Consider the following 25,252-nt stretch of genomic DNA (forward strand, 5'->3'; position numbering starts at 1 on the left):
TGTTTATTATCCATGCGTACAGAATAAAAACTACAAAATAACGCTCGTGTTTATAAACGTCAAAAGGACGTTATTAAAAGGTGAAAACGATCACATGAGCTGCACAAAGGAAATGAAATAATAAATTATTACTAAAAAACAAATATCATAGGTTTTTATTTTTACAACAAATTATATCTTTTGTTTTTTCATCTACTCGATGATGACAACAAATTGCATGCCATGCGTGGCCGCAGTGCCCAATTAAAAATGGAGCTTGAATTGCAGGGGACGAAGACTTTGTGATAGAGAAAAACAACAAAATAAAGGGGAAAAAAATGCCTTTGAGAAGCTACGTCTCCGGGATATGCTTTACATTCCACCCCGTGATGTCAAATTATTTCCCCCAACAGTACATCTGTGGCACCAGCATCATGGCTTACTAAAATATATCAACATTTCACATGTTGCTTTGTTCTATAATGTCGGCCTTCAAGCCTGTAATTGGACGACAAAGCTTAATGCTGGGATTGCATGTGACCCTTTTGACCTTCCATAAATGGCAAATGAATAAATCATTGGATTTATGGCAGGACGAAGCATTGGAATTTTGCGTTCCAGAATACATTTCTGTAATCGATTGTAAGATCTCAAAACGCAGGGTATTGCACACGAGTGAAACCACATGTACAGTCATTCGTGCCAATGTGCATAGTACTATGGGAAGTACCGGTTTGATAAAGGACTGTGTTGCTAACAATTTCACAATCAAAAGAAGAGCATTGAAAAGGATTTCTCTCCTAAAATCTGGAACTTCGTCAGTCTTACAAATCGTTTGCACGATCTATTCATAAAAAAGCTGCTTAAACAGCGTCACTGTAACACACGCAGGGGGGCTGAGAAAAGAAAAAATCCACAAAAGCGTTAAATGATTTTTCTGCTTTTAATTCACATACTGTGATATCTTTTAAAGAAAGTTTGAATCCATCAAAGTATCTGAGCAAGTGCTATAAATTAAAACATAAATGATGTACAAATGGTACAATAAACGGTAATACAGACTTATCAATCACGGTGTCAAAAAGTGTCGATTACAATTTCAAAATTTAGCAAATTCAAAAGGGTGGATGGCAAATTTAGGGAGGTGTAAAATTACTATGCTGTAAATTTAGTAAGGTGTAAAGTTGCTATGTTGTAAATTTAGTAAGGTGTAAATTTGCTATGTTGTAAATTTAGTTAGGTGTAAAGTTTAATGGAGGGTGTAAATTCACTCTGCTGTAATTTCACTCATGCATCGACTTGCTATGCTTTAAATGTAGTGATGTGTAAAATTTCTACGCTGTAGATTTAGTAAGGTGTAAATTTACGACACAGTAAATACATTGCCATTAAAGTTGTTGCAAATCTCGTCGTCTGTAAAATGTTTGTTTTCTTGAAAGATAAAAACCACAGTGAGCTCAATAGAAAAAGTTTGAATTCAAACCAAGCATTTTTTCCAGCACTGGCAATGATTTTTACTCCATAAGTTGTGTGTCGTGATCGCAACTGTTGAAGGCCAATCCTACTGATTATGTGGTTTTTGTGGAAGGTGAAACACAAACAAAGGGCTGTATGTTTCTTTACAGAATGGCGGGGTACCAACTAATTATACCGGCTTCTTCAGGTATCCCATGTTTAAACTCCTCACCTGGAGGTGTCAATTTAAAAGGAAGCAGAAAATTCTGCTTTCATGCAACCACAAAAAAAAACAATTTCCTACAGGTTTCAGAAAGAGCAGTGAAGTACAAAGTGCATTTTGTACCACGGTGAGCAGAATTTTACCATCTACCCTTCTCGCCATTTGGTCCAGAAGACGTGATCACTGTTGAAAAAGAAGAATAAGAACAGTCAAATATGGCATCGGTGCTTTCTGTGCAATTCCAAACCACGGCTCGGCAAATGCCAAGGTTTTTTGGGAGATTGAGCAGGCACGCTTTTGCTCTTAGACCATCAGGGAAGAGCCGGCAGGGCCACAGTCGGAGCTGAAATGGCCGAGGCTGTGCTTTGTCATGCGGCCACGTTTGCGTTTTCCACATTTCCTGCAATACAAGACCACCCGTGACCATACGATAACTAACTTTCTATAGATCTGATAACATTCTGTCGGTCTGTCTGCACCGAACTGATAATCTGACACGTCTATTGATAATGATCTGTTCGTAATTTGGAAATAAGCAAATATATATTTTGCAATCTGGGTGAATAAGTGACCTGGGGAGAAATAAGGATGGGTAGAATGCATGATAAGGAATCCATCGAGGTCAAAAGACAAGGTGAGCAACCTTGGTGTGCAAACAGTCTAGTACCAATCATATACAGCCTGTTTTTTGGCTGCTGGTGGCATCATTGGTTGGGGGCACAGCTATGCCACTGATGCACCTATTACCAGTACTCTGGTGCTAATTTCTCCAACATCAGAAGGATAATAGGCTGAGTCAACCTTCTGGTATTAATTCAGTGGAAAAAAGAGGGATTGAACTCAGGACCCTAGGATCCCAAGCCACTACCCTAACTGCCAAGCCAACACCAGGCTAACAGTCTGATAAACAAGCTTCTTGTACAAATAAAGTGCAAAATGCCAAACTGACACCCGACAAGCAACGTTCATTTTTAAATAACTCGGTGAGAGCAATCTTGGCATATTAGCAACCTGGTCCATAAATCTTGACACGTAACGGACGTGGAGAGCAATTTAGCATCACACAAGTTATCGGGACACCATTTAGTAGTGTCGTGATTGTTTATGTGAAGGAGAACCTTCTCCCGCATAAAGTTACACTGAGTATTTTAGAGGCGTTAAAAATAAGACGAGAAAGTGAAATGAACAGATTGCATTGCATCCAACATGGGCAGAAGTTGAAACGGACTTCGCATCTTGAAGCTTTCTCTTGCTCAATGTTCTGGAAAATTCAGAAGCAGCTGTAGAGGACGAGATTACCTGCTGACGAGATGTTACGAGAGCATTTCACCACATTAGCTCACCGCAGCATGCACTAAATCAGCGTCCACCAGCTTTGCTTGCATATTGAATTCACATAATTTCTTTTGCTTTGTCGTCAAATAGCACGAGTCCTCCACTGAATCCGCCACGTTCGGAGCAGGACCAATCAAGAGCTCTCTCCAGTTTGGCTAATTTTTTGCACGTTCTTCAGCAATGCATTCTGAAAGGGTGTGTACCGTATTCTATTTGCTTTAATACATAAAATAATTATCGAATCACGTGTTGTGAATTTGCCTTTTTGCTTTGAAATTCAACAGGATTGAAATGAATCTTGTACTTTATAGAGACCACAAGGGGGCATCATGCCACTGTAGAAGCAATTATTTAAAAGCCATTTCCAAAAGGAATTTTTTTTTCTTCTGTTTTTAATCCAACTAAATTGATTAGCTCACCTGGAACGTAGTTCGGGGGAGCTTTTGGGATGGTGCATCGTCTGTCCGTCAGTCCGTCTGTAAACACTTGCAACTTCTTCTCCGAAACTGCTGATGGGGTTGTGACCAAACTTGGCAAAAATAATATTTGGTATCTCGCAACTCGTTTGTTCATGGCATTCAAAAAATAAACTAGAGGGGGAGCACTCGGTAGAGTGCAAAACCTCCGCCGCCAATACTGCTAGGTCACTCAAGTGAACCTGATATCCTATTCATTCAATTTGACGTCAACAGTGCTCACAGAGTTATAGTTTGCAACTTTCCCTTTTACTTTTAACTTTTACATACTCAATTCATTTGTCATAACTAGATTCCTTGAGACAGAAATTGATTATACATGGGTATATCCACCTGAAGTTCCAAAATCAGCCGCAATTATAATTTTGGCATGTTTTTTTTGTTGGAAATCACTTATAACATGTAGAAATGCAAAAAAAAAAAAAAAATCGAAATTTTGTTGAAAAAAAAGTTGCAAAATTTTTTTTTTTCTCTAACAATTTTATTTTGGGGGGGGGGTTGGAAATCACTTAAAACGTGTAGAAATGCAAAAACAAAAATTAAAATATTTTTTCAAAATGGCCGCCATAGCGGCTATATTGGACTTTGGACCAAGTCCAAAATCTAATGGCATGATCCTTAGACCAGACCTAACCCCCCCACCAAGTTTCGTCAAAATCCGTCGAGGAGTTTTTCCGTAATACTGTTCACAAACAAACAAACAAACAGACGGGTGAAAACAGTAACCTCCGTCCATCTTCGATGGCGAAGGTTAAAAATAATAATAGAAAGTATCGGGGTCTAAGGGGGCCAAAGAGGGCTCAGGTTTGACCCCCCTGCCCCCTCCCCCAATACAGGAATTTGATTTTTCTTCTGAAACTACACACACACAATTTCGATGAAACTTGACCACAACCTTCATCACCCGTGATGTACCGGAGTTTGTTCACGACATTAAAAATACAGAGGTCTGTGTTTGTAGTGTAAGAGCTATGGGTGGTATCCACAGCGGAGGCATGTAAGGTGAACACAATCGGACCTGGAGAGTAGTTGGTCTGCGTCATGGATGGGTGGTGGTTCACTGACCAGGATACTGTTTGGGCATAGTTTGTTGTTTGCATATATGATGATGTGGGTGTGGATGTGTTTTTGGGGAGTTTCTGTTGTTCATTGGGGAGTTGTTTTGGAGGATGTCACTGTCGTGTCTTTGTTGTGTTGCTTTAATGTATCTAGAGGCCTGTGGGTGGTTGTACATGTAGTGGCAAGGGTGATTCGGGTTGGCACTTGCCGTTGCAAGGAACTGTGCACCTCTCATGTCCAAGTGGTACCTTCAGAGTTGTTAATTATGGTGGAAACAGTGTCGGAATCCAATCTCGACATGCACTGTTTCTCTATGTCAGCCGTCATTTGGATCAAGGTGAGATCATGATATGACGTCACTGGCAAAATGGAAAATCAACACTCTTGGGATATTTTTGACACTTTCTGATTGGCAAAAATAATTTCAAAAAAACTCCCCTTCAAATGAGACCATGATTAATGATTTTTTTTGAGTGGTTTTCAGAAGAAAAAAAAATTGTGCTTGGGTTCCTCTTTAAGAATGGCTGAAGGGATCCAAGTCAAACTTCATACAAGTATGTATAATGATGTAAAGATGAACTGATTACATTATGGGGTCAAGGGGTCAAAGGTTATGCCTCGTGTTGGCTTAATGGTTAGTGTGGTGGGCTTGGGATCCTAGGATCCTGAGTTCAAATCCCCCTCGGCTGTTGAATTAATACCAGGTGGGGTTGACTCTGCCTGTCATCCTTCCGAGGTCGGCAAAATGAGTACTAGCATACTGGTATCCTGTGTCGGAGTGGTGACCCATCCAGGATTGTGTCCAATAGCCAAGGAGACTGCTTTGGCAGCACCAATGCTCTGCACAGAGTATGGTCCCAATGGATGGATGGATGGATGGGTCACATGTCAGAGATCCCGTTGGGTAAAAAGTCTGTTACCACGCCAACTTGTGAATCGGTGATGGTATTTCGAACAAACTTGGTAAAAGTATACATTTTGATGCAAAGATGAACTGATTGGATTTCAGCATCAAGAGGTCAAAGGTCAGCAGTCGTGTCAGGTAAAAATGTGATACTTGAGGACAGCTGAAGTGATTTAAATCAATCTTGGTACAAGTATGTATAATGATATAATAATGTGGGCAGAGGCATTTCGGTCGACGCCAAACAGTGCTTTTCTAGTTGATTATGAAATTGGCATTGCACCACCAATAGCTTTATGAATAGATCTTTAACCCAATAGCCCAGGCTTTGAGTGATGTGTGTTGGTTTTAATGCAAGAGAAACACGAAGGAGCATGGCAAGTTGTCTTGCGGGAAGGGGGAGGGGAGAGTGGGGTGATTCTTTTTTTTGTGGCGGGTATTGTAGCATGGTATTGTGTACACTGTGGTCCGAAATGAGGAGAAAGCTTAGAAATTGAACCCAGTTTTAATAAGATAAACAATGTTAATGTTATATAATGCCCAAGTGTCTGTGCTTTCAGAAAATGTATACTTTGCTATGGGTCCTCTGGATATAGTTGCTTACAAAGCATGTTTTTTTATCCAAACACAGGCTATTTTACCATTTTTATAGCTCATTTTTTAGAAATGGGTTACATGTATGATTGTATATGTTGTCCAAAATGGTTGAAAATGCATTTTTTGTTTGATATATATCATTATTGATAAAAATAGAACAATTCCTCGAAACAGTACATTTATTATGACCTCTGCATATCTTGGCACCTTCAAATGTGTAAAATCTCAGATTTTGCAAAATTTCCCCCAGTCATAGTGAAGCTTACAAAATCTTATTCCAAAAATTAGAAATGCATCTGATAGAACATCTTAAATAGCAATTTACTTCTGCATAAAGTGATGATTTAAAATGGCAAGTTTCAACATGGATCATTACTACATGTACCAGTTTTTAGGTTCACTTCCATGATTGGGTCAAAAATGTTAGGAAGAACGTAACAAATTGCATTTACCAAGCTGCTACAAAATTACTGGTAGCAATAAGCTTGATTTTATAACCATAGAATAAGTTTACCAAGATGGCCTTATGATATAAAAATCAATACCAAAGGTCAGTTTGTGTTCAGTATACAGAACATCAAAGGTCGTTAGGAAGTACGTAACGTTTTTAAGAAATCTGCAATTTTAATCCGAAGATGTTAGTTTGGTTCATCACAGCATGTATTTCTATGGTTAAGTTTATGTGCATATTATATTTATGGCCTGAATGAACACTGATCAATTTGATCAATTTGTTAACTTCGTATGACCTTGACCTCTTTCATATGACTTTCATTTTTTGGTCCGCCGTGTCCTAAATGTGAACATAATACCTTGCTACAAGCGGGGAGGGGGGGGGGCTCTAAAACACTTCCCTACACCTACTAAGGAATGGGGTTGGGGATCATGTAATATTACCTTTGACAGCTACAAAGGCTTAGGCACAAGAGAATGACAAATTTTTTTATTTTTTTTTAAACCAACTTTTCTTTTTCAAAATGTTGAGTTTTTTTGGCCAAAAACACTCCCCAACTCTCACTGATGAACCTCTGAAAGTGTGATGAAGATCTGTTTCGTCATCTCTGAGAAAAATTGCAACACACACACACACACACACACTCTTCTGTTATATTATAATAGATCCAGTCATAGGATTGTTACTCTTCAATCACCCACATGATGTGGTTATTATTATTTTTTTATACAACATAAATGAAATTGTTTGCTTTTCTAACTTTTGGCCAAACGACAGGTGAGATAAAAAGCATTCAGCTAGTGGTGGGCCTCGCTGGGCACCACTATGCCTCATTGGGCCTCCCGAGGACACCATGAGCATTCATGAGGCAATACATAAGTGTGCAGCACAAAATTGCTTTTGCCTCAAAAAATAAACTGTGCTGTTCCATGCCAGATTGGGTTTTGTCCTGCAAGAGATAATTTCTGTTGTTTCACCTCCTCGTTTTCAACACTGTTATTACTTTGGCCGCCAGAGGTGTACAGAGGTTATGTTTTCACACTTGTCTGTCTGTTTGTCCGTCTGTGAGCAAGATATCTCAAAACGTTGTGGGCAGATTTGGACTAAACTTTGTAAATATCCACTGATATTCACTAGGATGGCATCTGGAAAGGGTGGGAGCTTCGAGCTTTCTGAGGTTGGACTCAGAAAGCTCGATTGACGGAATAATTTCTGAGTCTCTGAATGATGTCGTTAACAGCGCAATTGATAAGGCTGTCTGATGGCAACACAAGTTCAGTTAACACCTGTAAAAGTAGATGAAATGTTGGAGGGAAAGCTGCGCAAAGCAAAAAATGTTCCGTCAATGTCGAGAACAGTGGCGGCAGTGTCAACCAACCTCTAACGATCGATGGTTCTACTGTGGGTGAGATTGTGACTCAGGTCGTGTCAGCATTGCAACCCATGCTTGTGAGTGTCATAACTGCAGCTCTTACTGCATCCACGAAACAAGTGATGGCTATGATGGGGGTGCTGGTGAAAGATAGAGAAAAGTCTGACAAACGTTTGGTGGGACTTGTCAGAGCGGTGCAGCTTCAAATATTTGAATTGGATCGTCATGAGCAGTACTCAAGGAAAGACATCTGGGTGTTTGGTAACCATGAAGTTCCAGACGAAGATACGAACCAGCTAATTGTCGACCTCGCTGCCAATATTGGTGTTGTATTGACAGCACTTGACATTAGTAGCTCCTACAGGATCCTGCCCGGAGGTCGTAGACAGAATACTAATTCTAATAGGCCTGGTCCCATCATCGCTGGATTTGTCCACAGAGATATCAAATCTAAACTGATGAAAAATAAAAATTACCGACATGAAAAGGAGAACCGTAAGCAGGTATACGTGAATGATTACCTCACCTGCTTGAGAAGCAAGATGGTTCGCGAGCTGAGAAGAGATCCTGACGTGAACCAAATGTGGACAGTGGAAGGATGGATTACTGTCTGCACTCCATTGGTGTTAAGGAGACAAAAGGAGTTATTGATTCACCAGACGCCTTTTTCAGCATCGGATGGCCAGAGAGTGAAGTCCGTGGCCTCGACTTTTACCTGGATGTGTAGGCCAGGCTCGACCCTTTTGATATTCCAAATGTCGGTTGTGTTGCTCGTGATAGTATTGACATTTCGAGCTCTTGTGCCCATGTTAAAAAGATATTTAATTCTGATCACTGTTATGCTTCCATTCTGTTTACACCCATCAAGTTTGCATGTCTCAAGGTGTGTGGTGTTGCGAGTAATGCCAAGAATGGCGTTTTGATGTTTATATTTAGGATTTTGATTTTGGTTGCTTGTCTGAAACCAAAAATGACTCATTTGAAGAGGATTTATTTCCAAACGTACACCCAGTGCTGATTTAAAAGAAGTCTCCTGCTCATAAGCTTAGTGAGGTGCAAGGTCTTTGTGTACTGGTAAAAGATATTCACTTTTAAGTTTTACCATATTTCATTGATTCCGGAAACCTGTTGAGAAAATGCTTCTTGAGTGAAGGTCAACAAGGTGGCTTTTGGCCTCAAATTCATCGATGGTGCTGTATATATCCTGCACGAGGGTTCTGTGCTTCATCACTATCTTATTATCTTGCCAAAACGAAGTTTTTGCAAGATGTGTTAAGTCAGCTTGTATGTTTTTTTTGTTTGTTTGTTTGTCTGTAATCACGTATAAAAAATTCTGCAGAGCACAGTTATCATTGGAAATTTTTGTAACTTCGCATATCAGAGGCCGACAGAGATCCCTTTCAGTGCACAAAATTTTGAAGGTCAAGGTCAAAGGTCAAGGTCACTTTGTCGCAAATCAGGGGAGTCGACGAAACCCTTATTTTTTGAGTAATTTTAATCTAATCGTCTCCAAACTTTATGAGAATGTAGTTGATGGTCTGGCGCTCAGCTGATTAGTTTTTGGTGGCGATTGGCCTTGACCTTCATGGTTAGCGCCTAAGGTCAAACATATTTGACCCCAAGGTCAAATTTTCAAGTTTTAGGAACCATATCGTGTAGTACCTCAAATTGAACACCTCGATGAGTACTTTCTAGATATGTCAAGCTTGAGACATTACGACGTCATTTGGTGACATTATGAGGCAAACACATATTTTTCATGGTTACTCTGTAGAACGATTCTCATCGGAATCTCTCGTAGGCAGATATTCCTCAAGGAGTCGCTCCTGGTGGATAGCAGCTCTGTTCACCTCAGTGTGACCTTAAAAAAGTCACACGTGGTCACCTTTTGGCAAGATACGGGTCACCCTGCGGGTGACATTGGTTTATTTTTGATCTTATTGCACAAGACATTATAAACTTCGGAAGTAATTCTGATATACCCTTAATAACCCAAATCCATCTATAATTCCAGCAATCTGTGTGTGTGTGTGTGTGTGTGTGTGTCTGTGTGTTTGTCTGTGTGTGTGTCTGTGTGTTTGTCTGTGTGTGTGTCTGTGTGTCTGCGACCGCCGTTTTTTGACAACCTCTGGTCCGATCTAATTGAAACTTGCCAGGGATATTGCTGCGGACCTGAGGATGTGCCTTTTCAAGGTTTGATATTAATCGGACAAGTGGTTCCCAAGTTATGGCCATTTATTTACCAAACCAATGACAGGACACGGTGCTATGACATCACAATTGACGTCACAATAATTGAAGTCACAATTGAAGTCACAATTCTTTTTTTTTCTTTTTTTTTGCATGTACGGCCATGCGAGAGCAAAGGAACAGCCTGTGTGGTTCTTTCTGGGACGCGGTTTGAAAGTTTTTTTTTTATATATATATATTTTTGCACGTACGGCAATGCACATACGGGCACGTACTAGTAATTTAATAACCTTAATAACTTAATAACCGGTCGTTTACACGACTTTATTTGAGATTGAAGAATCCATTGCTATTGTTGCTGGTGTTGACTCTGTTAATAATGACGTATTCAAGAGTAAACAAACTATTGAATTGCTTTGGATCCCAAATTACCGATTTCATCTTGATGCTGTTGTGATCAACAATTAAATGATTGAGCTGTGTTGATTCTTGATGGGAGGTTTGGTGCCGACTTTGGTAAAGGAAATTACTCCTGTCATAAACCTCATGTCGAAAGTACCTTCGATTACATCTTGGTGTCACCGTTTGTTATGTCGAGAATTGGAGATTTTCAGGTGGTTGTCATGACGCATGTTTGTCTGATGTTGAAAGCCTGGTGGAAGTAACCATCAAAAAATGTGCTGATAGCTATATTTGTCATTTGTCTCATCAGGCTACTGCTGCTAATCTGAATGATGATTTGTTTCATGTTAATCATTTAATGGGTCAGGTTAAATGGCTGTCTGAGCATGCTGAGGAGTATATAGATCATCCTTCTTTTAATGCCGAAAATCTTGCGTACTTATCAGAGAAGCTTGATAATATACATTGTGATTCACTATATCAGGTACAGTATGCTTGATGAACTCATAAATCACTGACGTGATAATTATCTGAATCCTGCGAAGCTGCTGGGTTTTATTTAGGATAATTCTCCATCAAATACATGAACTGGTAAGTCGTACTAGCTCGTAGGACTGGAAATATTGGTGGTAACAAGCCCTGGTTTGACCAAGACTGCCAGGCAAAACCGTCTCGATGTCTTAAAATAAAAAATAAACTCAAAAAAGAAAACATTAAAAACTATGCGAGACTCCACAAAAATGTTATCTCTGCAAAACTTGAGACCTTTTACAAGAACCTGAAAAAAAAATTTGAAATCAAGGAAAATAAACCGAAGTCTTATTAAGAAGTACTGAATAGAGCACGCTCACGCACAAAGTGAATATTGGCAAGATTTCTTCGGATAATTTTGTTGAACATTTAAAGAAACCTAGTCAGAAGTTGAATGATCGTGGGCATGCTAATGATGAAAATCTTGATCCAAGGACCATTGATCATTCGGTGAATGAATGGATTAATGGTGACTTTTCTGCTGAAGAGCTTTTGTCTTTAATATCGAAACTCTAATATACCAAGTCTTGTGGCATTGATAGTATTGTTGCGGTTCTCAGAACCACATGCATACAACAGATAGGTCTCCCAAGACAGTTATTCCATTATTGTATTGTAGATAGTCCCTTTCCTTTTGTTTAGCGGGACAACAAGTGAGTGCGTTGCGATGATCTAATAGCTAGGATTGCTTAAATCATTTTCTCCTTCATTTCGTCCCAACTCTTCTTTTCGTCTGATTATTCCTGAGGTAAATCAGCCACGTGCGCCTTCGCTGTAAAGTGGGGCCTCATGGAGGCCAGCGCGTGTGGCGCCGCTGTGAAGAAACTGCTGCACAGAGATCCTCGTTCCCGGGCGAGCCCGAAACTCAATGTGTTCAGCGAGTCATGTGGTGCACTTGGCGGTGCAGGATTGTCGACTCAAGCTTCCGATGATCTGGGGAAGATTGCCGGTTGCATTAAAAAGGCATGCGAATGAATACCTCTTGAGAGGCTGCACGAATGGTGTTTTTCACAACACAGGAGGCACAGCCAGCACGACGTCCACGCTGCACGAAACACGTACGGAGGTCGATAAAGACAACTCCACGCCATGTTGGGCGGGATACGAGTGTGCGCAGTAGAAGCCGCTTGTTCCTTTTCAACCTCAATATCCGAGACATATTGGTGTTCGCCCCGCATACACGCTAGCAGAGTCGTGTGAACGCGAGCGCTGGCCACGTGCGTAATGGCCGAACCGTGCGCACTGTATGGAATGTGCTCGAAGGCAGACACGTACGCCGCTAATGAAATGTGCATGGATTTATCCATGGTGATGTACCTTCGGCCCTCGCTGGCAGCAGCGGATTCTCCACGGATGGTGAATGTCTTCTCGTCTCTTCGGCCAGTGAAGCTGCGATCGAGCCGGGGAATGTACAGTGCAGGCCACGTTGGCGTGCGGTGCGGGCGCGTTGATTGGCGCTAGTCGGGTGCCCAAGGGGGCATGCGGGACCCTCGACCAGTCATCCCGGCACGGCCTGGGGGTTTTTGCAGGACAATTCAAGTGCCAATTTCGGTGTGGGCGATTCATGTCATCTCGTGGGGTCGGAGCGGAATATTCCCGCTGTCTGGGATGGCCTTGCCAGAAACGAAGTGAGGCAGTTTCTGGTCAAAGTTGGTGGGCCACATGAGGGGTCGGGGCCAATCGTAGCGTCCGATTCAGGTGATGACGTTTCGATTTGGCATGGCCCCTTCCCCAACGTGGCAGGTCCTATAAAGGCCGGAGCAGTCTCTCCGCCTTTCTCTTTCTCTGCCTCTCTCCTGCTCTCGCCTCGCCTCGTCAACACCGCCACGACCCGCCTCCTGCTGCCCGGACTCCGCCTCCTCATCTCTGCCCAAACAACGTCGACCCGACCCGCCTACCTGGTCCCACCTACCACTCCGTCGTCGCACACTGGACTCTTCTCCACTCAAGCTCCTCCTTTCCGAACACAGTCTCCACACGTGCGGCTGAAGCCAGAGACGATGCACCCACTGTCATGTACCGCACTATGGAGCATCCCCTCCCCGAAACGTATTGGTGGCACGTCATGCTATCAAGCACAAAGGTACAGAGAACGTAGCCTCAACTCCCTCCCTTCCTGTTGCAAAACTTCTTCTTTATCAGGTTTTCTGTGTGTGTGTGTGTGTGTGTGTGTGTGTGTGTGTGTGTGTGTGTGTGTGTGTGTGTGTGTGTGTGTGTGTGTGTGTGTGTGTGTGTGTGTGTTGGCACCTGTCTGCTTAAGTAAGACTGTAGAAGATTGTTATCATTATTATTGTTATTATTTTCGCGTTAAGTCTACTCTGTGTCCCCTTTTGTAAGTTGCCTGTTTATTTGCTGCACCACACCTCTCTCCGCCATCTCTGCACAACACACCCCAATAAATCTTTATCATACCACATACCTTTCCTCGCCTGCTGTTAATAAATCACTAGCATAACCCGCGCTCTGCGCGACATGTTGGGGTGGGTCTGTTTGAGAAGGGAACTGATGCAGAGTATCAGTAGTAATTTTACTTTAATGCAGTAAGTGGAATACGATTTCACTGTTTCAGAACCATTTTTATCTTGCCAAAACTAAGTTTTTGTAAGATATGTTAGTCAGCTTGTTTGTTTTTTTTTATCTCGCCAAAACTAAGTTTTTGTAAGATATGTTAGTCAGCTTGTATGTTTTTTTTTTATCTCGCCAAAACTAAGTTTTTGTAAGAAATGTTAGTCAGCTTGTATGTTTTTTTTTATCTTGCCAAAACGAAGTTTTGCAAGATATGTTCGTCAGCTTGTATGTTTTTTTTTATTTTATTTTATTTTTTTTGTTTGTCTGTAATCACGTATAAAAAATTCTGCAGACCACAGTTATCATCGGAAATTTTTGTAACTTCGCAGATCAGAGGCCTATAGAGGTCCCTTTCAGTGCACAAAATTTTGAAGGTCAAGGTCAAAGGTCAAGGTCACTTTGTCACAAATCAGGGGAGTCGACGAAACCCTTATTTTTGAGTAATTTTGATCGGATCGTCTTCAAACTTCATGGGAATATAGTTCATGGTCTGGCGCTCAGCCGATTAATTTTTGGTGGCGATTGGCCTTGACCTTCATGGTTAGCGCCTCAGGTCAAACATATTTGACCCCAAGGTCAAATTTTCAAGTTTTAGGAACCATATCGTGTAGTACCTCAAATTGAACACCTCGATGAGTGCTTTCTGGATATGTCAAAGCTTCAGACATTGTGACATCATTTGGTGACGTTATGAGGCAAAAGCATATTTTTCATGGTTACTCTGTAGAACGATTCTCATCGGAATCTCTCGTAGGCAGATATTCCTCAAGGAGTCGCTCCTGGTGGATAGCAGCTCTGTTCACCTCAGTGTGACCTTAAAGAAGTCACACGTGGTCACCTTTTGGCAAGATACGGGTCACCCTGTGGGTGACATTGGTTTATTTACTTTTTAGCTCGCCTGTTTGAAGAACAGAGAGCTATAGTGATACCCCCGGCGTGAGCGTCAGCGTGAGCGTGAAAATGTTAAATTTTTTGCATTACGGAAAAACTCCTCGACGGATTTCAAAGAAACTTGGTGGAGGGGTTAGGTATGGTCCAAGAATCATGCCATTAGATTTTTGACTTGGTCCCCCCCCCCAAAAAAGTTGTTCGAGAAATTTTTTTTGTTGCATTTCCACATGTTTTAAGTGATTTCCAACCCCCCCCACCCAAAAATTGTTAGAGAAAAAAAACTTTTTTTTTTGCATTTCTACATGTTTTAAGTGATTTCCAACCCCCACCCCCCAAAAAAAAATTAGAGAAAAAATTATTTTTTTTGCATTTCTACATGTTTTAAGTGATTTCAAATCCCCCCCCCCAAAAAAAATTGTTCGAGAAAATTTTTTTTTTTTGCATTTCTACATGTTTTGGGTGATTTCCAACCCCCACCCCCCAAAAAAATTGTTAGAGAAAATAAAACTTTTTTTTTGCATTTTTACATGTTTTGAGTGATTTGCAACCCCCACACCCCAAAAAAATTGTTATTAGAGAAAAAAAAATTTTTGCAACTTTTTTTCAACAAAATTTCGATTTGTGTTTTTTGCATTTCTACATGTTTTAAGTGATTTCCAACCCCCCCTCCCCCCAAAAAAAAATGTTGGAGAAAAGAACTATAACTCTGTCAGCACTGTTGACATCATATTTAATGAATAAGATATAAGGTTCACTTGAGTGACCCAGCAGTATTGGCGGCGGAGGTTTTGCACTCTCCTGAGTGCTCCCCCTCTAGTTTCCTTTCTAATGTTTTTATCTACCACACTATTTTTTATACGCCCGATATATATGTATGTGTAAATATATATATATATATATATATATATATATATATATATATATATATATATATATATATATATATATATCGGGGCGTATTATGTGATACCGGTTGTCCGTCCGTCTGTCTGTCTGCCCGTCCATTCCTGTCCGCACTTTAACTCCCAAAGTTTTCAACTTTCACGTTTCATATTTGGTACATAGGTACAGACTGTGGAGCCTCTGTGTCATGACATACGTTCGTCATCTAAAGTGGTTGCCATGGCAACCAGGATGCTGTTTTCCATCCGTTCCTGTCCGCACTCTAACTCCCAAAGTTTTCAACTTTCACGTTTCATATTTGGTGCATAGGTACAGACTGTGGAGACGATGTGTAGCAACATACGTTCGTCATCTAAAGTGGTTGCCATGGCAACCAGGATGTTGTTTTCCATGTCGTAGCACAATTCTGTATATACCTTCTTGTTCGGGCGTATATTGTGCTCACTTGCGCTCTTGTTGCTGATTACAATAAACAAATACATATATTGCTTTATAATTATACTTCACTGTAATGCTTTATAAAAAATATTAATTATTAAACTCGTCTGTTAAAAACGATAAATGTATAAACAGGCGAGCATTCGGTGGCTTTGACACCAACTCTGGTTTTTGTACCATGCACCTCATATGGTCTTTGAGATAATGTAAGCCGAATATCACGTTACTCGAGCGCAGAACAAAGTCGAAGATAGCGCGACACGAAACCACAAACTCAGAAATAATATATAAGATTATTAGGAATGTTCCCAGCTCGTCTTTGTGGTTTATTTCATTGATCCAGCATGGTCCGAATATCCAGCATACAGAGGGGGGTGGGTGGTTTTGAAACCCGGAAGTAGAGCGTACATACTTTATGAACTGCCCCTATTCCAGTCTGGCACAGAGTTACTTTCGACCTCTGGCAGACATGCCCGGCACTCCCTCTTGGGGGTATTTTATTTTCTTCGGTATGACGGTGATGTTGACACTTCGACTTCTAGTGTGGTTATAATATAATGTAATTAATAGGCTGCTGCTCAACGATTTAAATCATAACTGCACTAGAAATCGAAGTGTCAACATCACCGTCATACCGAAGAAAAAAAAACAAAACAAAAAAAACCAGGGAGTCTGGAACACTGACGCCAACCATTACATTGACGTGTTTCGACTTATGAGTACCTTACAAGTAACGTGTGTCCATGTGTGTCAACGATCGCGTAACGTGCCTACAAAACGTTACTCATAGGTTATAAATAGGTTTCGGGTACGCTAAACATTACCTCGACGTGTTTCGACGTGTGTCAACGATCGCATAACGTGCCTACAACTTATGGCCAGCGTTATGCGGAACGTGTGAGTCATACGCCGGCATACGTCGTAAAATTTCAAGCATGGAAAATTTGAGGACAACCACAAAGTACAACGATGAAAGCCAGCGTACTTCGACGTATGGCAGTGTTTTTCAGCGTGCTCTCAATGTTTCCAAAACTTACCCATAACGTATTCGACGTGTGCCAGCGTTTGACAAATTTTTTAAAAATCGGCGTAAGCTGGCTAAAACGTCAAGGTGTGACTGGGCCTTAAGTCATGTGTTTAAAAGCTAATTCTCTATCTAACTTCTTTTCATGCAATATTGGTGTACGCCGGGGTGAAAAGTTATCCCCTGTACTCCTTGCCATTTATTTAAATGACTGAATATTGTTGTGGTTCTGCAAAACCGGCACTCCTTCGAGGCAATGGCACCAAACATATAGTGATCCTAAGGCAGTTATCTCATTATTTGTTTAGTTAGCCCTTTCCATATGTCCAGTAGGTAAATGGGAAAAGATGTGTTGCAAATGTTAATTATAATTCATAATGTAATTACTAATATTAATTATTATCAATTATGTTAATTATTATATGATATTAATAATTATTATAATAATAATAATGTAATTATTAATGTTCATGTTGTTAATTGTGAATGTTAATGTTAATGTTAATGTGTAATGGGAAATGGCTTTTAGTTAGGTCTTCAATCCTCTATACTTTCATTTATTTCATCTCTTTACTTCCCTTTATTTCATACACAACAAACCACACAAGCACGCACGCAGGTTGGTCACGCGACCAGGAGCGTCGGAGCAGATGTGACACAGCGGAGGCTCAATTGTATGCGCGTGCCATTTCCCATTCAAACGGCACACCATAATCCAACTGACGCCTCACCCCAGACCCTTGCTATGCTCACCACGATGCCACAACACTCACCATAAATCACGACAAATGTCTTCAAAAAATCCCCACAACAACCTATGCCCGACCTCTTCACCACAAATGCTACAACCATGACCAACCACTTCAACCTCATCACCACAATCGCCTCACTTTTACCGCAGACGCCACAACGCTTCCCTCACCCCCACTATAACGGCCGCAACTGCCATCAGCCCACTGAACGCTCACCACAGTCTCTGAAGGTGCCGGAGGAATGAAGACATTGTGAGCCAGGGTGTTTCAGCATGTAACTTGAAACGCAAATGTGAGTTGGGGTTAATTCAAAGACGTGCGGGTAGCTCCGGGGTTTCACCAAATAACCATGCTCGGATGGAGTCCAGCACACGTTCAGGACCGGCGAGTGCTCCAGAAGACCCTCGGCCAATGTTAATTACGGAGCTCCATCGCGTGGTCGGGCTCGGAGACAACTTAAGTCATTTGCAGTTCTGGAGCCTGGCAGAGCATGGCGATGGCGCGGGGGGACTGCTATGCGGCAATGGGGGAGCTCGGGAATGCCTACAGGATCTTTTGATCCGATTTTTGGCCCCACCCTCACTCAGGCTCCATTAAAGAGTATCAAACCAGGCTAAGAGAGTCAGTCATCTAGGATCTCTCCTCCGTCCAACATCTGAGTGGAATCTCTTCATGAGCCAGCACAACCCAGCAGAGAGGACTGAGCAATCGAGCAAGGTGAGCGGGGTGGAGTGAGCTGTTGGCAGATGATTCAGGATCATGCCCAGGTCATCGGCACTTGGCTTTGGCTGCATTCCACAGCCAATGTTCACACTTACAGACCTCTCACACATCTTCGTTAAGTCTTTCTCTCATGCATCTTTTTCTCCCATCTGTCTCGTCCAACGAGGACGCACAAGTTAAAAAAGCGTTACTGATTCACACCCCTCACACCTTCCTTTTACATCATGCTGCATGACACGCTGCACTGCATTTGCACCTCCCACTCCCACACCGTAGATACCACCAGTTTTCCTCCCTCCTCCCCCTTCCTAAGTGATTGAATTGTGTAGGTCCGTTGACCACGCCAGGTACAATGAGGTTGCTACACCTCAACTGTCTCTCCTCTTTCTGGGTTACCTCTAATTTCCGTGTGTGTGTGTGTGTGTGTGTGTGTGTGTGTGTGTGTGTGTGATGGTGTCTGTTATGTGTAACGTAAGTTAAGACTGTATAAGTTTATTGGGGTAACTGCACTGGGTCTTCTTTTGTAAATATTTGCATTTCTTTTGTGGCACCCACATATTCCTTGCTTTCCCTGCTGTATATAATTATTGTGCCACATAATTTTCCTAACCTTATTATTATAAATTGCTTTGTTATACATGTACCCAGCTCGTTTTTGTCTTTTCCTCCATTGGTCCAGCATGGTCCGCACATGCGCTTAGCTGGGAAGTTATACCCCAGGAATGTGCTTATTAACCACTGCATACTTTCCAGCTTCGCTCGGCTGTAGCTGATATGGTAAGTTTAACACAAGTACACATCGAGGGCACGATTCCCTGATAAGGAGACTGCGTGTACCACAGTTAAATGGCAATCAGATGGAGAACACTGGGTCACGTGGTTAAATTGTTGGTGTTCACAGTCGATTAGTGACCTGCCGCGACACTAACTTATTCGTGTACGCGGCCTCGATTCCTTGTGAGTCCGGGGAGAAACCAGGGATATCCCCACCTTCGTAGTACCCCCACAACCCCGGTGCCAAAACAATACTGTCAGTCGTCATTACAATGGTTGAGATTTTCTTGTGTAATAATATCAATAATTTATTGAGTGATAGTGATATAGAAGTTCTTCTCAGGCTGAACATGTTACTTTATGCTCATGACACAATTTGTGATGGCTACTTTGGTAAATCTCCCGAGGAACTACAGTGAGCGCTAAATGCAGTACAAGAGATTATTGTGAGCTTTGGCATTTCACTGTTAATATATCCAAAACAAAAGTTATCATTTGTTAAGAGGAAAAGTCTGAAATTTTCCAAATTTTATGTTGGTAATGACAAAATTGAAGTTATGAGTGATTATGTATTCCTCGGCTGTAATTTTAACTATCATGGTTCTTTTCACAAGGCCATTTCAAAACAAATCTCTCAAGCAAAAGGAGCACAGTTTTCCTTTTTACAGAAAGCACGCCGACTGAACCTTCCTCTTGATGTTCATTCGGTGTGAGCTTTTCAAACGAATGGTGATGCTCATTTGATTATATAGTTGTGAGGTTTGGGGTTGTTGCAATACCACCCATGTTGAAATTTTCCATTATATGTTTCTTAAACAAATATTACACCTCAATAAAAGGACTGCTAACTGTATGGTACCTGGGGAAACAGGAAGTTACCCGATGCAAGACTTTGTTGACAAGAGAATGGTACGTTTTTGCTTGAGAACTGTAAGTGGCAAGCAAAACAAAAATTTCTGCCGTTATGTTTAGGTTAGCAAAGTGTCTTCATGAAAGTGAAATATTTGAGTTGAAATGGATATTGGCAGTGAAAAGTATGATTGATTACTGTGGTTATTCCAATATATAGTATGATTTATCTAACATTGATAAATCATGGTTTAAGTCTGGCATCAAACGCAAAATTATTGCCACGAGAGTGCAGATTTGGCATGATAAAGTGAACAGCAACCCCCTATGCTCAAACTACAGTTAAGTTAAGAACAGGTTTTCCTTCGAACCTTATTTACTGCAACTCTCTCCAGTCCTCAAGAGTTAATGTATGTAAATTTCACTGTGGCAACCATAATGTTCCTGTTTCTCATGGTCACCATTCGAAACATACTTTTCAACGGTTATGTCCCTTATATGGGGCTAATGCTACTCGTGACGAATTTCACGATCTTCTTGTCTGTCCAGCGTTCAATGAAGCTTGCAAGAAGTGTATGAAACGTCATCATTGGGAAAATCCCTCAGTGTATAAAATGAATGAGTTATTAAATGTGGGTGATGTTGGTCATCTTGTTAATGTGGCGAAGTTTATTGGTGGCACATTATCCAGGTCATAACTTGTTAATTTCTTTGCTGGCGTCGAGAAATTTAGTAGGCTGAGTTGTGCTTAAATATGCATTATATCTGCTCATCTGTATCCAGATGTCACTTGTCTTGTGGACATTTGTATTCTTGTTGTTTATTTGCTTTCATGTCTTGAAAGGGGTTGAAGAGTTAATAAAATTCAATTCAATTCAATTAAAACCAGTGAAATACGTGTGTGAAGTTTCGTGTTAATTGGATGAGGTGTGTTTTTCTATCCAAGATGGCCGCCAAACCATGTGACTTGTGATGTCATAATTTTTACTATGTATATAGACATGATGGAAGATGATAGTTGCAAATTTTCACTTCGTTAGGTTATGTGATTCCAGAGAAAACATTATTTAATATTTTTCTTGAATTCAACATGGCTGCCAAACCATGTGACCAATCAATTAGAAAATATCAAAAGGCACCAGCTCACCACTTGCTTGATATGTGTACCAAATTTCATAAATATATCTTGAGGGGATTTGTAGTTAAGCTCCGGAAACGAAATGTGACGGACGGACGGACGGACGGACGGAACCATTTCTATATCCCCCGCCAACTTTGTTGGTTGGCGGAGGATAAAAAAAAACTATCATCCGTTGAAGACAAAGTCTTCAATATCCCCCGCCATAGTTAATGAGGATTAACAAACCTATATTCCCTAAGCGTGTGCAATATGTATGTGAAGTTTCCCCTTGATCTGACCAGCCGTTCTGAAGAAGATTTTGAAGGTTTTAGGCTCAATTCAATATGGCCACCAAACCATGTGATCTATCAATTAGAAATTAACAAACTTCTGAAAGGATGTTTTGGGGAAAGTGTATGTGAAATTTTGCCTCAATCTGTCCAGCCGTTCTGGAGAAGAAGATTTTTAAAATTTATTAATTTTCAATCCAAGATGGCTGACGAACCATGTGACCTATGACATCATAAATTTAAATTCTGCCTCCAATCCTCCAGTGGAATACGTGTGTGAAGTTTCGTGTTAATCGGATGAGGTGTGTTTTTCTATCCAAGATGGCCGCCAAACCATGTGACTTGTGATGTCATAATTTTTACTATGTATGCAGACATTATGGAAGATGGTAGTTGCAAATTTTCGCTTCGTTAGGTTATGTGATTCCAGAGAAAACATTATTTAATATTTTTCTTGAATCCAACATGGCTGCCAAACCATGTGACCTATCAATTAGAAAATATCAAAAGTCACCAGTTCACCACTTGCTTGATATGTGTACCAAATTTCGTAAATATATCTTGAGGGGATTTGTAGTTAAGCTCTGGAAACGAAATGTGACGGACGGACGGACTGACGGAACCCATTTCTATATCCCCCGCCAACTTCATTGGTTGGCGGGGATAAAATAAAAAAACAACCCACAAAAATAAACACAGAATGATGATGACAACAACAACAACAACAACAGAGAGCAGGAGTTCACTGGTTCAAACTTCAGCTCAGTTCGAACCAAAGAATTTTAAAATGATAGTGCTGTTTCCTTGCTTGACACTGAGAATTTAAAAGAATAAAAGCATGGACAAGCAACCATAGGTTGGCAACCATAGCACAGGCTTCAATAGGCCTAATGGCCTCCGCTTGTGTCTTAGTTCTTTGTAAAGGAACTCGTATTATTTTAACACCAGCAGCAGCAGAATACGTATTCTCAAAATATATTACGTATTCTGGTACTCATTTTGCCGACCTCGGAAGGATGACATGTATCCCACTGATCGGCCGGATCTGCATCTGGACCTTAACCAAAATCGAATTGTTCTTGTCACCTACCCAACTCATCCACCAAGTTTCATCTGAATCTGACCACAACGTTTTGAGATATCCCACTCACACAGAGAGACAGACAGACAGACAGACAGACAGACAGACAGACAGACAGACAGACAGACAGACAGACAAACAGGACTGAAAACATAACTTGCGTCCACCTTCGTTAGCGGGGGTAATAAAAGCAAAATGAGTGATGATAGAGCAGGGGAATTACTGAGCTCGAGTGTTGAATGCACTCTTCTGACCGAAGAACAAAAGCACACTGCAACCCTTACTCGTTAATAGACATACAAACTCTTCCATGTAAAAGCTTGCACTTTAAACTGTAATGTGTTGCACCTTATGGGTGTGTAAGCTGTCCAAACTGTTCCTTCTTGAGAAAACTGCTTTCGGATACTTTTTTTTGTGTGTGTGCAAAATGTAGGCTTATGGAGAAGTGAGAAGACAAATCAGGGATGTGGGGAGGAGTGGGGTTTGGGGGGGGGAAGGAGGGGGAGGTGAAAGCCAACATACTGCAAGTAGGACTGCAGGTGGGCACAGCAAGCAGGGGAATGAACGAAGAGGGAATGACAATAGAGAGGGGATGAAACACAGCTGAATGAAGTAAGGGATTTGGAGGCATTTTCTTTGGGTTTTTTCGACAAGTCTTGAGTTGGAAAAGGAAGGATGATAAAGAATAACCATGAGGAGAGAAAACAAAGAAGAAACAAAAGGGAGAAGGAATGAGATAATGTGAGATAATGCGTCAAGGTCTGCGTAAAAAATAAACTCAAAGTCAAAACAACAGGACCAAGTAAGGACTTGGATTCATGACATGATTGTCAGCAAGAAAAAAAAAAAAAAAAATGACAACCACAGATTACAAAAAAGCTGAAAAATCGAATGCTCTCAAAAAAAAAGAGGGCTGTGCAAGGAATTCTGGGAAATGGTGCAATTACACTGTTTGCTTACCGTACAACGCAGATGACAACAGCAATAATAACAGCGATCTGCACAGCACCCACAATCGCTGCAATGAGAACGTAGTGAAGTTTCTCTCCGCTGGGAATCACGTACAAGATATTGAGCTCTTTCTCACAGCGAAGACCCGTGAAGCCAGAGTCACACCTGCCACACATAATACCGTTCTCTATCCTTTGTTTCACAATGTTTGTATTCCTCCCTCATTTTTAGCTTCTTCTTTCAGAAGCAGCACAGCTGTGGTTAGCATAATTTGCAAAGGATGCATCCGTGCCACTGATGCAGTGCCCCCTGTAGGTTGCAGCAGGAATTTGGAATTTAGCCAGGGTGCCGGCCATAACTCATCTATCCACTCTTCACGAAGGACACCGAGATATTTTTAAAATATATAACTATGCACAGAAAGTAAGGTGTGTGTGTGTGTGTGTGTGTGTGTGTGTGTGTGTGTGTGTGTGTGTGTGTGTGTGTGCGTGCGTGCGTGCGTGCGTGTGTGCGTGCGTGCGCGGGCGCATGACATTTGTTTATATAATATGCAGAACGTCACATATAATATGTGTATGATCATATATCAATATGTAAGTATATAATATGTATAACGCAGGAAACCCTTAAATATCATGGGTTATGCCTGGTGTTGGCTTAATGGTTCGGGTGGCGGGCTTTGGATCCGATGGCCCTGAGTTGAAATTCTGCTCGGCTATTGAATTAATACCAGGTGGGGTTGACTCTGCCTGCCATCCTTCTAACGTTGGCAAAATGAGTACCAGCTTGCTGGTGTCCTGTGTCGGAGTGGCGACCCGTCCAGGATTGTACCCAATCCGTCCAGGATTGTGTCCAGGCGACAGAGAATGGTCTCAATGGATGGATGGATGGATGATGGGTTTGAATATCGTGGGATTTGACCAATGGCGGGCAACTTCTTGTGTACCAATTTAATTATCGTGCAGGGTTCAAGTCGGACCAATCGTGGTTTTTGAATTGAGTTGTGATGGTTATCTTTCACCACCGGCTGTTTGTTATTTCTCGTGGTGCAACATTAATACGGCAGCTGAAGAGTAAAACGATGGAGACAAGAAGTGATTATTGCTGACAGTTGAAACTTGACACATGTAATTTGACTTTGCACATGTAATTGTAAATCAGCGCTGCTGAGGTGCAGCGGTACCTGAGACGTGCAGCACATGCTGCACCACTGCACAGTTCAGAACCTCCACATGAACACCACCTTTGGTGTAATCATCCACGTAATCATAATCAATTCATTTGTTTTCAGTTATTATTGCGTTTAATGATTTTTAGATCCTCGTGGAGGATCTCTAAGTCTTACTCACGTTGTTGTTCTTCATGTTCTTCTTGTGGACTTTTTTGTTTCACAGCCTACAGTTTTCATCGAAACTTCCTGAAACTTGGCATATATATGGAAAAATACCCCGCGCAGACAGTAACCATCTCTAATTTTGAAAATTCCTCCGAGAAAAAAAAGTTATGACGTCAAAATATCTCCGCTAATGGAAATCGCCGAAAAAAATTATCTCCGAAATTAGGCAAGTTTTTAAAATTCTGTTTGCAGGAATCGAACAGGTCATTATCAGAGATGAATTACCGCACATCACTATGATGTCATATCAATTTTTATGATGTCATTCCTATTTTTTGACATTTTTTGTTTCACAACCCAGAGTTTTCATCGGATCTTCGTGAAACTTGCCATGTATATGCAGGAAGCCCACGCGCAGGCAGTAACCATCTCTGATTTTGGAAATTCTTCCGAGAAAAAAAAGTTGACGTCATAATATCACCGCTAATGGAAATCGCCTACACCATTATCTCCGAAACTTGGCAAGCTGTTTGAATTTTGTTTGCGGGAATCAAGCGGGGCATTAGCACAGATAA

General features: G+C 41.2%; 1 protein-coding gene across 3 annotated transcripts in view; it reads right to left on the reverse strand.

Moving 5' to 3' along the window:
- Window positions 1-908: 908 nt before the first annotated feature.
- The window catches only part of LOC147028043 (tomoregulin-1-like), a 181,207-nt gene continuing 156,863 nt past the window's right edge, over window positions 909-25,252 (reverse strand). For all 3 annotated transcript variants that reach the window (XM_085878009.1, XM_085878008.1, XM_085878007.1), the window contains 2 exons: window positions 23,351-23,506; window positions 909-2,057 (listed from right to left, as the gene is read on the reverse strand). In XM_085878009.1, the coding sequence (XP_085734135.1) occupies window positions 1,961-2,057; window positions 23,351-23,506 (253 nt within the window). In that variant the 3' untranslated portion in view covers window positions 909-1,960. The remainder of the gene's footprint in view (window positions 2,058-23,350; window positions 23,507-25,252) is intronic.

Source organism: Eptatretus burgeri, chromosome 4 (genome assembly GCF_056783735.1).
Source record: "Eptatretus burgeri isolate ZD-2024b chromosome 4, Ebu_testis_v1, whole genome shotgun sequence".
Lineage (NCBI taxonomy): Eukaryota > Metazoa > Chordata > Myxini > Myxiniformes > Myxinidae > Eptatretus > Eptatretus burgeri.